The sequence below is a fragment of the Neomonachus schauinslandi genome, chromosome 5 (genome assembly GCF_002201575.2).
Source record: "Neomonachus schauinslandi chromosome 5, ASM220157v2, whole genome shotgun sequence".
In the NCBI taxonomy this organism is placed as follows: Eukaryota; Metazoa; Chordata; class Mammalia; order Carnivora; family Phocidae; genus Neomonachus; species Neomonachus schauinslandi.
In genome coordinates this window covers 171,422,507-171,435,830 of record NC_058407.1, presented here as the reverse complement: position 1 = coordinate 171,435,830, position 13,324 = coordinate 171,422,507, and the positions used below count along the sequence as shown (strand labels likewise).

The following is a 13,324-nucleotide window of genomic DNA, read 5'->3' as shown; positions in this document are numbered from 1 at the left end:
TAACATTTTGTTATGAACCCTTTCTCTTTGGTGAGGTACATACTGAATAAGATGCATTGAAAAATGAATTACCTTGAACAAAGTTTGTATAATGACTAAACTCGGGTAATTTTTGAAAACATTTTTTTGTTTTCAAATTATACTTACCAAAGATTTGGAAATGCTAATGTCTCTGCAAAATGTAAACTTAGAAAAATAACCAGAAAAATAAAAGGTGCTAATTAACAAGTATATTCAAATGCCCAGAGTTGTTGTTACTGCGTTCAGGGATGGAGTTATGTGTTGCCCACCCCCTCACCAGCACACTCAAACATCCAAACAACGTAATTTAAATTTTCTATGAGTAAAGACAAGATTGTTTCATGTAAGCATAACACCTGACAATTCTTGGGTGGCAAATACAGAGAGATGGCTCCTTTTGATTGCTACTTATTGTCTTTTGAGAGCGACTCAATTGAAATTAAGTTCCTAAAACTGGGTTGGAACAATATAAAAGCAATGTACCTGACATGGGCAAATATGATTGTCATTTTGAAACAGTAGAATGAATAAACTTCATGAATAACTGACCATAATCCTATCTGTGGAAAATTTGTGGCAATCTGTCCTTTTGTAGACATCCATCTTCTTCCAAGCATCTTCCCCAAGACAGGACATCAGTATGACCTGGACATCAGCACCCTGGGTGCTCCATATAACCCCTCCAGTCATTATCCCTAGACAGATGCCCTCCTAAGTGACAGAAAAGAAATAAGAGAAACTGACGATCTTCACCTAGATTAGGACGATGTTGCCTTGGCAGCTTCAATGGTTGATGGATTGCTTAGTCAATTAAAAGCTCATGACCCTTATTTTATTTTTATTTTTATTTTTATTTTTTTATTATTTAAAAAAAATTTTTTATTCTTATGTTAATCCCCATACATTACATCATTAGTTTTAGATGTAGTGTTCCCATGACCCTTATTTTAAAACATCATCATCCACCTGGCTTCTCTGAGGTGCGTGGTGGCCAGATCCCCCCGGAAAGAGTGGCGCAGGCTCGCTTTGAGGTATGTAGAGTGTAGCAGGGATAAAGAACCATTGGTTGGGTAAAGCTAATGGGGAGATGTGAAATAACAGAAGGATCAGAGTATCCGTGTGTGGTGTGGAGGTGACAGCAACACGTGGATTGTCTGAAGAATCAAGGCTCTAAGCTTGCCAGTGTTGGTCAGAAAGGCGCTCTTGCTGACTTTATTTTGAGCGATTCACAGATGCACCTGGGAGACATTTGCACATACCAAGGGAGGGAAGCTGAGGTGGGGAGGACCTCGCCCGATTCCTGCCAGGAAGACTGAGGCACGAGGAGGGGGAATGGGAGTGCCCTTTATGGAATTTGAGCCTTCCAATACCATCTCGAATATTACTTGACATTGTTCTTCAAATGGATGCACTTTGAAATGTCTGATGTTCCCCTTAGCCTCATTCTAACGCGACGATATTGCAATCGTGTGTTTGTGCTAGTTGAATTTCTTCCGAATGCATATTAAAATACATACATGGTTATTAAAATAAAAATGTTGATCTCTGGAGGCCCCCTTGTCGTATACACCCCACACTTTGAAGAGCTGCCCTAACACGGCCCCTCCGGAAAACAGGGGTTCGAAAGTCACCGAGCTGCTTAAGTGTGAAGGAAGCAAGCCAGGAGAGCCCAGGGCCTTAGCAGCCTGGGTGTGGAGTGAAAAGTGTGAGCCTTGCAGCAGGCTCCCAGGAAAATGCCTCAGTTCCTCCCCGGAGTCCTCAACTCTCGGGGTCAGCCAGAGACAACACCTTGAACCTGCCACCTGGACATGAGCCTTGCGAGAGTTTCCTGGCTTGAGATTGCCCTACCCTCGTGAAAACTCTGTAACAGGACCCCGAGGCTCACCTCCCAAGTGAAGGCAATTCTCTGTGTAATTGGCTCAGGTTGGTATTTCAAGGAGAGCCAGGAAAGTGAAGACAGAAAGAGAAGCGGGGAGGTGGCAGGAGGTTGGGTCAGAGCAGGCAAGTCTCAGATAGCTTGTTTTTCTAAGGAAAAAAAAAAAGGCAAGCTTGAAAGTGGCTGTTTGTGCCCATCTGGCAGAGCAAGTCTCCTTAGCTCTGGGACCACTGCAGACTCCCACTTTGTTCTGTTCTGTACTGTTGGCTTTTAAATCTCTCTTATGGAGAGTCTTTCAGACTCCGAAAATTCCCTGAGAAAATCCTAGTCTGACGGTGCCATTTGTTTGTGACTTTTTCCCCCCCCCAACCTGTTTTCTGGCACACCCCACCGCGGCTGGCCTAGTGCTTAATAGGACCAGAAGTCTTTCTAAAAGCCTTCAGCCCCCAAATTGCTTTCATCCCTGTACCTTGCTGAGAAAAACAACAGCAGCAACAACAACACACCCACACATCAGCAGATGATGAGAAATGTATCTTTATTGGATGAATTTTAAAGGCCTTGTCTGCCGAGGGCCTTACAGGAGTCATCAGGGCATACTGACCACCGAAAATTCATGAATGACTGTCTTATTACCTCGCAAAAACAGGGAGCAAATTGCAGAAGCACTTCGGGGCGGGGGTGTGTGTGGGAATGAATAAATAAATTAGGGGGAGAAAGGGGGGTTTCCCATTCCCGGGGCTTTGGAGGCCTTCTGGCTGATTGTCTCTATCTCCACAGACTGGGGCTTTTAAGAATGCACCATTTCCTGGAATTCTAGAACAGAAGAGGCGAGAAAGCATCAGTGGGGATGGCTGGGTATTTTTACAGACGTGTGGTGGCCAGGGGGTGTTCTGAAGAGGAAAGGAAGCAGATTGTCAGATGATGGGCTTGGCCCCCTCTAAGGACACAAAAGGAGAGAAAAAAAATGTGTCACTGACTGCAGATGGAGATGGTCTATAGGGTCCCATCTTCTTGCATAATCTAACAGACATCTTCCGCTTTGCAATAGAGCCCCTTGTATTAGAACTTGTGAGTCCAGCAATTTGTCTCTGACAGTGCATGGATTTGGTGTAATAGCCTATTGCAATCTGGGATCGCTCAGCTCTCTGTCTGGCTACTTTAAGACCGAGATGGGGGGGGGTTTCTTCCTCTTTTCGGAAGCTACGTTGTGCAGATGTAGGAAATAATTCATAGGGTGGGCCTCGGAACTCACTTTTCTCTGATGAACTCTAACCTTACCCCCAAGAGTTTGTATTACTAAAAGACGATGGTGATAATGGTAATGATAAAAATGAGTGGATGTGACTGATTGAGATGGAAAACTGGGGTTTTGCTTTGTATTTATTGGTACACTTTGCCTATCTGGATTTTGTGTGTGTGTGTGTGTGGTTAGATTTAAATAAATCAGTCTTCTCTTACCTCTATTTCTCTGAGCTATCTACAGAAGCTACATTAACTCCTGTGTAGCAAGTTATAGTGGTATAATTTTGGGTGGGTTTTTAAAAGGATCTAAACAGGCGTTCTAAATTTCCAGTTAGTACCACCATAAAGACCATGCATAAATTCTTCTGAGTTGGCATGCACAGTGTAGCTAAAAAGCATGCAAGCCACATAACTGGGATGAAAATAATGCTACAGCCATGCAGCTATACTAAATTTGAATATAGGGCTCTGCACACAAAAGACTCCATACATGGTGTTTGATCTACTCTAATATTGTCCACTCAGTGGGCTAATGTCCAATAAAACGTGTTTGCTTAAACCCTTGAAAGCTAAGAGGCTTTCCTCCTCAAGTCAGTAGACATTTTGGTAGGAGACATACTTGAGAATGTCAATCCTTCCCTTATTCAGAAGGGCTTAGATCCCAGTGGTAGAAATTCCTTACATCATTGCCATGGTGCATTAGGGTGTCTTGCAAATCATTAGCGGGGCCATAGCCAGTCCCCCGGTCAGGTGGAGGGTATTTTCTGGGTCATAGACAGTGACTCATGGGACCAGATTCTACGGTATATCGTTGGTATCCTCACAGGGGGTCCATTTTACAGATGAGAAGGCTGAAGCTCAGCAAGGTTAAGAAAGGGGGATTTTCACTAACCACGTCTGCCTGATCTCAGGGCCCAAGTCCCCCTGGATTGCTTCCAGAGCTAAATTCTTTTGTGCTGGGTACAGGTGTGAACATACCATCGGCTCCAATTTTCCCATCACCATCATTGTCTGCAGCCGCCATCAAGGACTTGGTTTCTGACTCTGTCAGCTCTCTAGCACCGCTCTCGAACCTCTGGAGGAAAAACCTGCAGGACAATCAAGATTGATGGGAATTTTCTGAAAGACCACGTGTCTCTGTGCTTACCCTTTTTCTCGTGAAGCAAACCACCTGTTTCCCCCATTGCACTATTCTGTCACAGGTCTTCACAAGCCAAACTTGCCTTCCTTGTAGAAATTACGGGTGGGCATTTTGTTTTTAGAAAGTTGTGTTTTTTTTAGTTTTTTTTTTCAGGGGGACGCCTGGGTGGCTCAGTTGGTTAAGCGTCTGCTTTCAGCCCAGGTCATGATCCTGGGGTCCTGGGATCGAGCCCCGTGTCGGGCTCCTGGCTCAGTGGGGAGTCTGCTTCTCCCTCTGCCTCTGAGCCTCCTCCTGCTCGTGCTTTCTGTCTCTCAAATGAATAAAATAAATACATTTTAAAAAATAAAAAAAAATCTTTTCAGATTTTGTTGGTAAGTCCATTTGCCAAAGAAAAAAACCTACAGTGAATGCATTTTTGCACCTACAGTCTTCAGTGCCTGTGTCTAGAGCTGCACAAGGATAGACGCGTGGCCCGCTGACTCATGGTCTTCCCTTTCATGAGGCTCTGCAGAACAACCAGTGTCAATCCTGGCCATTGAAGAAATACTGACCCAACTGGCTTCCGCTGCTTCCAAGCCACCTAGCAATGTCAAGGGTGCCACACAAGCTCAGGACAAAACTCACTTAAGCTCTTCTTCATCCAGATATCCACTCTGGTCATTGTCTATGAACCGAAAAACATCCTTCACCTGGCTGGCCGACATCTTGGAGAGGCCTGATGTCTGGAAGAATTTTTGGGGTTCGAAAGTATCTGGGTCTGAAGGACAGAGAGAGGATTATTCTGAGGCTCATTGGGTCACATTCTGTATTTGGGCCAAGATGCTGTAAGCATAGGTTATCAAAACCCCTCCTCATGATATCGAGCTACAGGGATGCTCTGTTCTCAGTTTTTAAAAAAGACGGGGCACCTGGGTGGCTCAGTCGGTTAAGCATCTGACCCTTGATTTCAGCTCAGGTCGTGACCTCAGGGTCGTGAGATCGATTCCTGCATTGGTCTCTGCTTAAGATTCTCTCTCTCCCTGTCCCTCCTTCCCTTTCTCTCTCTCTCTTAAAAAGAAAAGAAAGAAAAAGAGGGCTGTGACTAGTGCAAGCTTTCGAGGCAGCCAAGACTGGGTGACTTTGTGATAGCATCTCTTGTCTCCCTCCCCACCTTCCCTGTCCACTTGCTTTTGTCTATCCCCCTCTTTCTCCTCTACGCCTTCCCCTACCCTTTTTACAGGCTGTGTGTCCGAGACCCCAGTAGTGCTGGTCTAACCGGCCGGGGGGGGGCGGGGGAAATGCAGTCATTGCATTCAAACAGGCTACGTGGTATCCACACGTTTCTTTTTTCACGTTTAGTAAGTTTCTTTCCCCTTACAGCAATGGAATCCTATGCTCTATCATTGTAGTTATTTTGTTGATAACAGTTTTACTCTCCGGTCCCACGAATTTTCAGCAAAGTTCGCATTTTAATCTTTGAGGCTTTGCTGGAGGTGTGAATAGCTGGGAAATGCCCCCCCCCCCCCCCCGCCCTTTACCTTGGCACTCCTGTAGGGCTGCTGCAATGTCATCAGCGCTAAGGACATCTGTGATGCTCATTTTCCACCTAGTCACACAGAATAAATGAGATGTGGTCAATGGCAACAGGAAGATGCACATCTAGGGGCACCGCGCTCTCCCAGGCCCACTGAAACTGTGTATTTGTGGGGAATTTTTAAATGTGATAAGCGTGATATTGTATTGAGTGATGGGACAGAAGAGCCACATACAAACCATAAATTGAAAAGATTCCAGCCCCCTTTGTCTCAGTGCCTTCTCCTGAATATTCTTCAAAGACAAAATTTAAAACTACAGCCTAAAGAATGGCTTGATTCCATTTTCTTATAAAAATGATATTTGCACAATCGATCACTTACATAGACATCTACCAAACATCCAGAAGTAAACTATGTTACAAATGCAATGGTATTTTCATACAGTGGAAATGCAATGTTGTCAATTCCACGTGGGAAAGGATACAGCTTGGGCTACTTGGAGACCTTCTATGGAAAAGATGCTCCCTATCCTGAAGGATGGGGATCAGAGACATGGAAAGGCCATCTACCAGAGATCAAACAGACTCCTTTCAGGTGTCAAGTCCATGGGGAAAGAGAAATCTGAAAACAGCATGCACCAACCTAGTATGAATGCACATAGGGAAGAAGAGTCTGGGGTCTTGTAGGTCCACCAGCTACTTACCGTTTTAGATTTTCCCCCAGGAAGAATCAGGAAAAAGAGTTGAAGGAGCACAGAGCAGATGTGCCTTTGTTACCTTACTGACCTACCTTATATAGGATTGAAAAAGTGATAGTAAGAACCTCTTAGATTTCCTTTTCAAGGATCAAGTAGACGTAGCTCAAATGTCTTGCCTTCTAATTAAACCTCTTTTTTTTTCTATTTATATCACAAGGGAATGTGGGTGGGAACAGCCAGTTTTTTAGAACAAACCTCAACAAACCTTAACTAAGGGTTCAGCTCTGTGAACGAAGCCCACAAGTGGTGTGGAGAAGATCAGAAAGCTGGTTAAGAGGAGACGGTGGCCAAAATGGGGTGGACACAAATGGGGGCATTCTGTAAACTGAAAAGGGCCCCCCAGGTGTTAGTGGCTGTTTGCAGCAGGCTTGCTGTTACCCCCTGAAGCTGTGGGAGTGCGAGGCCGACCTTGGTCCAGAGCTGACAGACTCAAAGTCAGTGTCAGATAGACACATAGACTCGTCCATCAAAGGGGTGGCGCTGGTTGGATGACTTCCCAAAAAAGTCTTGGCTTGGATTTTCCCAGTGATTTCTTAAATCGCACGCACTAAAAAGGCAAAAAGGAGGCAAGCAATCAACCATTCCCAAAGCCCATATCTCAAATGTGCAGGAAAAACGTGAGGCCAGGATTTGAGACCTCAAGGTTTTTTGCTTTTTGTTTGTCTGTTTTTGGCTTTCAGCAAATATTTGTTGAGTCCTTATGTAGCCAGCCCTGTGCTAGACTCTTTTTTTTTTTTTTTTTAATTGTGGTTAAAAAACCAAGTACCATAGGGAGGCCTGGGTGGCTCAGTCGTTAAGTGTCTGCCTTCGGCTCAGGTCATGGTCTCAGGGTCCTGGGATCGAGCCCCGCATCGGGCTCCCTGCTCCACGGGAAGCCTGCTTCTCCCTCTCCCACTCCCCCTGCTTGTGTTCCCTCTCTCGCTGTGTCTCTGTCAAATAAATAAATAAAATCTTTTAAAAAAGCAAAAAACAAAAAACAAAACCATGTAACATAAAATTTACCATTTCAACCATTTTAAAGTATACATACAGTAATGTTACCTATATGCACATTATTGTGCAAGAAATCTCCAGAACTTCTTCATCTTGCAAAACTGAACTCTATGCCCATTGAACAAGAACCCCCCACCCCCCTCCCAACCCCCTGGCAGCCACTATTCTCCTTTCTGTCTCTGGTGGTTAGACAACTTTAGACACCTCTTATAAGTGGAATCTTGCAGTATTTGTCTTTTTGTGACTGACTTATTTCACTTAGCATAATATCCTCAAGGATCATCCATGTGGTGGCGTGTGACAGGATTTCCTAATGTTTCAAGGCTGCATTCACGTTTTTTTAAAAGTCAAAAACCGGGGCGCCTGGGTGGCTCAGTTGGTTAAGCGACTGCCTTCGGCTCAGGTCATGATCCTGGAGTCCCAGGATCGAGTCCCGCATCGGGCTCCCTGCTCGGCGGGGAGTCTGCTTCTCCCTCTGACCCTCCCCCTTCTCATGTGCTTGCTCTCTCTCATTCTCTCTCTCTCAAATAAATAAAATCTTTAAAAATAAATAAATAAATAAAAGTCAAAAACCAATCCCACGTTGCAATCAGAAATAGTCAGTGGCTTCCAAGTAGACAATTCAGGAGCTTTAGACTCCTCCCTGGGTAATATCGTTGGGATGGTCATCTTCAGTTTGTCCCCAAATATATTCCCCTACCTCCCTCCACCCCACCCCAGCAGTGTGCTTTTGCTGGTGTCCTCAATGAGAAGTTTCTCTCGGGAACAGCTACAGCATGCTTGGTTACCAAATGTCAGACCCACACCATTCCTGTCTTGCCCACATGATATGCCCCTATGCCTGGCATAGCCCCTAACCTAGTCAGGTGCTCAGTAATTATTTGATGAATGGATAAATAAAAACAGCAACAAGAGCTTGAAAACAGGATTACCAACCCTCACCAACTTGCCCAGCCCTTAAAAAGCAGTTTCTGAAAACCAGGCGCAAGAATGTAGGTTGCTGACATTAAGTTGCCATAGAAACTCTGTTGAGTCCTTTCTTTCTGTTAGTGTTCAACAGGGGCAGAATTTCGGTTTGAGAAGGTGAGAAATGTTCTGGATGATGGTGATGGTTGCACAACAGTGTGAATGCACTTAAAGCCACAGAGCTGGACTCTTAAAAATGGTTAAAATGATGGGGATAGTGACCACACACACACAAAAGATGTTGATTCAGTGGTCTACGTTATTTTGGCCACCAATTCACAACTGCTCCCGGGAAAGAGTAGAAAGAAGATTTCAAAGTAGAAGACCTTAACTGGAGCCCCGTTTGGTCCTTCATTAGCCTCAAGACTCCAGGCCTCAGTTTCCCCTTGTAGCAAATAGGAATAATCCAGGCTACGGCTCTGTCAGCTTCCCGGGCTTCTTTTGGGGATCAGGGGACCAAGTGCAGATCTGCAGACCTCTGGAGGAGTCTCGGAATCCCCCGTTGAATCCCACCCATGTCCTGGGATTGCAAGAGAATTTCATCTTGTGTATCCAGTCCACTTGATTGGTCGGGACTTCCAGGAGAGGAAGGAGTGGATGCTGGGATCAGCTAGTGATGTCTGCAGAGAGGAAGGCTGGCAGGCTGAAGCCAAGAACTTGGCGAACCTGGCTGGGCTGTGTATTTGGACTTTGGTACTGCCAGTGAGTGGCCCTGGACACTCAGATGACACTTCTGTTTCAGGTATCTAATGCTGTCCCCAGTCAATCACCTGTTTCAATCCACATCCCCAGTGTGCCTCTTAATCCTGCAGACTTCCTCTACACTGAGCCCCCACACTGATCGCTTGCTGCCCAGCCCCGTGACGTCTCTCCAGCCATGAGGGCCCGACCCCTCTCCTCACCCACTGGCCTGTCCTAGATGTCATCAACCCATAACACCAATCATATGGCTCCGGTCTCCTCCCACTGCCATCCTACAAGTCCGTCACTGGCTTCCACTTGTTCTTACAGTAAAGACAAAAGTCCTTCCCATGGTCTTAAAGGCCCTGTGTGATCTGTCCCCTGTGGACTCCTCCAGCCTCATCTCACACCATCCTCCCACCCAGAAAGTCCGTCAGCCCCTTGATTTACCCACCCTTTCTCCAGCCAGGTCTCCTTGTACTGTTTCCTTTGCCTGGAATATTCTCCTTCCTCTTGACTTCGGTGTCTCATACATAGGCTCTGCATCTCTGCTCAGGTGTCACTTTTTCCAGGAAGACTTCCGTGACTCCCAGACTAGTCAGACCCCCACTTCACTGGATGAACAGCGGCGTTTGAACCCTATGCTTCTCCCTTACAGCAAAATCACAGCTGCATGGGCCCACTTGCTGTGATTGCTTGAATAGTGTGTCTCTCTGCTCACTGGACAGTGAGACCCATGAGGGCAGGTTGAGGTCTGTGTTTTCACAACTCTGTACCCCCAGTGTGGACATGAATGAAGACCAACCAAATGAGAACAGGCAAAGGCTATTAACTCAGGCAAGGGGGTGAGCCACTGTCACCTGTGTTTGGCAGAGACTCAAAGGCAGGCAGAGGAGCGGGAAAGCTTTAGAGTAGAAAGAAGAGAGGGTTCACATATGCCCTGATAGGGGGCTGTCCACCCGGGAAAGCTGGAGGCAGGCTAATAGAAGCTGAACATGCTCTGTGATTGAGCAAGGGAGCATATTCGTCTTCCTCTGTTTGGTCCTGCATTGAAAGCAGGAATAAAAATGAAGGGAGCTGTCAGTTACGATTTAAGTCCCTGCCTGTTTTGGGCTAGTCATTACAGAAATTGGTGTTTGGCTTCTTGGATGGCTTGCTAGGGACAGTGGTCCGACTCCCTACAAGCCTGACTTATATACGGCAGGCTGGCTTCTGGGGCTGGTTGTGCAGAGAGCGGGTCAGAGCTCGGTTTTTACATACGGTCTGACCTTTATCCATTTTTTGGTTTGTTTTAAGATTTACTTGTTTATTTTATTTTATTTTTTTTTATTTTTTAAAGATTTTATTTATTTATTTGAGAGACTGAATGAGAGAGAGAAAGAGCACATGAGAGGGGGGAGGGTCAGAGGGAGAAGCAGACTCCTTGCTGAGCAGGGAGCCTGATGCAGGACTCGATCCCGGGACTCCAGGATCATGGGGACCTGAGCCGAAGGCAGTCGCTTAACCAACTGAGCCACCCAGGCACCCAACTTGTTTATTTTAGAGAGAGCGAGTGAGCATGAGTGGGCGGGGCAGAGGGAGAGAGAATCTCCAGCAGACTCTGCACTGAGCGTGGAGCCTGACTCGGGGCTCAGTCTCAGGACTCTGAGATCACGACCTGAGCCGAGACTGAGAGTCAGATGCTTAACCGACGGAGCCACCCAGGCGCCCCCCTGATTGTCCATTTTTATATTCAGCCTCTCACTACCACTTTCCTTGTTACACTGTAAATTCAGTAGCTGCACTTGTAGAACAGGTGATCTTGAACAGGTCTCTTCTCCCGAGCCCCACCTTCCCCTTTCACACCGGAGATAATAATACAACCTGCTCCATAGGATTGTTGACGGCTAATCCCCGGGAAGCACCTGGCATTGAGCCAAGCTCACGGTGAGCAAGCAAGAAATGGTGGCCATTGTTGTTCCTGTTGGCCGTACAGCCTTTTAAAAACAAACATATTCCAGGTAAAGCTCATCTAAAGTGATCGAAGGGCATAGCGGTTACCCTTGACGGGAGGGTGGCGACTGGGGGTGTCCTGCTGTATTGGTAATGTTTTATTTCTTGATCTGGGTGCTGCTTACATTTTTATGAAGCTTTAGTGGGTGCTTTTCTGGATGGGTGTTTTACTTCTCTAGAAAGTTGACTTTAAAAAAATGGTTGAGCACAGAATGATGGGAGGGTCCTACTCTGTGGTGTGGGGGAGTGGAGGCCATGGGACCAGGCACTGCCCAGCTGCAGCCTCTTTCTCTGTCCTCTGGGCCGAATTATCACAGGGCTGTCAGGACTTCCAGCAGGTGAGACCCAGACACGTAGCCGTGGTGCCGCCGGCATTCACAGCAGGGCTGAGGAAGAGATGCTTCACAGGAGCCATTAGGTGGCTGTGCCCGTGACTGAGGGAAATGACCTCACAGCTCAGAAGGAGAAGCCACTCTGGCCCTGAGGGGGATCACACTCTGCCACTCCAAAATTTGCCACTTGGACTATTTTGAGCCAAACTGAGAAACAAAAAAATGCAAGAGGAGTTCTCTGCTCTCTTCTTATCTTCCTAGAAGTAGGGCATAAATTTTCCGAGAGGAAAGTGCCTTCCCTGTACCAGGAGGGGAGACCAACCCATCTCTGGGGATGGAGGATGGAGGGTTGATGCCGGGAGGAGTCTGCATAAACAGACCTTTCTAAAATACCCCTTATCTTCCATTAGTCCCCCATATATTTCCTAGTCACTTCCCCATGGCTTACCCCCCTAAGAGCCCAAATCCCCTTTCCTTGGTCTAGCCACTTCTCCACAATTTACTGCTCTTTGTTAAAATGGTATATTAACCCCTAAGTCTAGTTGCTCTTTTGAGCAATTATTTTATTTGCTCTATGCAAATAAAATAAAATTGTACCTTTCTCCTGTTACTCTATCTTTTTTGTTGGTTTAATTAGCAGGTCCCAGTAACAGAACCCAAGAGATTAAAGGAAAAGTTTCTTCCTCCCCTACAGCTCCATCACAGAGAGACCTCCCTGTCTGCCCCATCAATCTCATCCCTCTGTAATTTTTTCTCCAGAGCACTTACCACAATGTGAAATGATCTGGGTTTTTTGTTTTTTGTTTGTTTGTTTGCTTGCTTATTGTCTGTCTCCTTCCACCCAGCTGGAAGCTCCTGGAAAGTAAGGACTGTGTGTGTCATGTTCACCCTCAGTCCCCAAGGCTTGTCATTTACTAGCACCAGAGGCTCCAGCAGTGGAGATGAGAGGGCCTGGCCTCACCTGAGAGGCAATGACTAGTCATAACGTGGACCTGGTAGGAGTCTGAAATCTTACTGAAACAATGACTAGTACAATTAAAACCATTCCCCATGCTTTGTTGTTCCCCATCTATTCTGAAAGAGTCTCAGGCGTGCCTGGTTGGCTCAGTTGGAAGAGCGTGTGACTCCTGATCTTAGGGTTGTGAGTTCAAGCCCCACGTTGGGAAGAGAGATAGCTTAAAAATAAAATCTTAAAAAAAAATTTTTTTAAATTGCAAAAGATTCTCAAATGTCTTACAGAACTATAGCAAATTATTTGAGAACATTAAGAGCAGAGATTCTTAAATGTCAGTGATGAAAAAGCAAGGAGCATGGTAAAGCAACTCCTGACTGACAAGGTAGGAAACCCCCCCCCAAAATCTGAATTTTAACATCTAGCTGATGCATCTGTACGTTGATATGGGGAGACATCTAGAGTTACTGGAGTATGTTTACTTATAAATGAGATGTTTCTCTAGTGAAGGATTTCCTTTCCCACTCAAAGAGACTTGGCAAAAATTTGTTAAATAAGGTTTCACATGGGAGCTTAGAACAAGCTCCTTAGTGAGAAGATAATGCCGTTCACTAACTAAAATCTACACAGTGTCTTAGGGCTGAACGAAAAGGACAGCTTGCAGGTTTCACAACAACATGAGTAACAAAGGTATGGCAGGACACAGTCTGTGTCTACAAGGATTGACCTCCACCGGATTTAGAGTTTTTACAAAACCTTGGATAGGATACATCCCTTGTGACCTCCTGTGGGTATGGCCATGAAATAAGGTTCATAACCAACACCCGCTACATAATCTGTGGGACCCAGTGGAA

At 45.8% G+C, this 13,324-nt stretch overlaps 1 protein-coding gene across 1 annotated transcript; it reads right to left on the bottom strand.

Annotated features, from left to right (window-relative positions):
- Window positions 1–2,687: 2,687 nt before the first annotated feature.
- LOC110571920 (oncomodulin) lies at window positions 2,688–5,861 on the bottom strand. The gene is made up of 4 exons (XM_021680113.1): window positions 5,801–5,861; window positions 4,908–5,040; window positions 4,121–4,230; window positions 2,688–2,713 (listed from the first exon to the last, which is right to left on the bottom strand). The coding sequence occupies exons 1-4, from the start codon at window positions 5,859–5,861 to the stop codon at window positions 2,688–2,690; spliced, it is 330 nt and encodes a 109-aa protein (XP_021535788.1).
- Between the last annotated feature and the right edge of the window lie 7,463 nt (window positions 5,862–13,324).

Excerpts from the sequence above, each read along its gene's own strand:
- LOC110571920 (XM_021680113.1), bottom strand. The coding sequence starts at position 5,861 with ATGAGCATCACAGATGTCCTTAGCGCTGATGACATTGCAGCAGCCCTA. Across the intron at positions 4,231-4,907 it reads CTGGATGAAGAAGAGCTTAA|GTTTTTCCTCCAGAGGTTCG; the intron begins GTGAGTTTTGTC and ends ATTGTCCTGCAG. Across the intron at positions 2,714-4,120 it reads TGGGAAAATTGGAGCCGATG|AATTCCAGGAAATGGTGCAT; the intron begins GTATGTTCACAC and ends CTTCTGTTCTAG.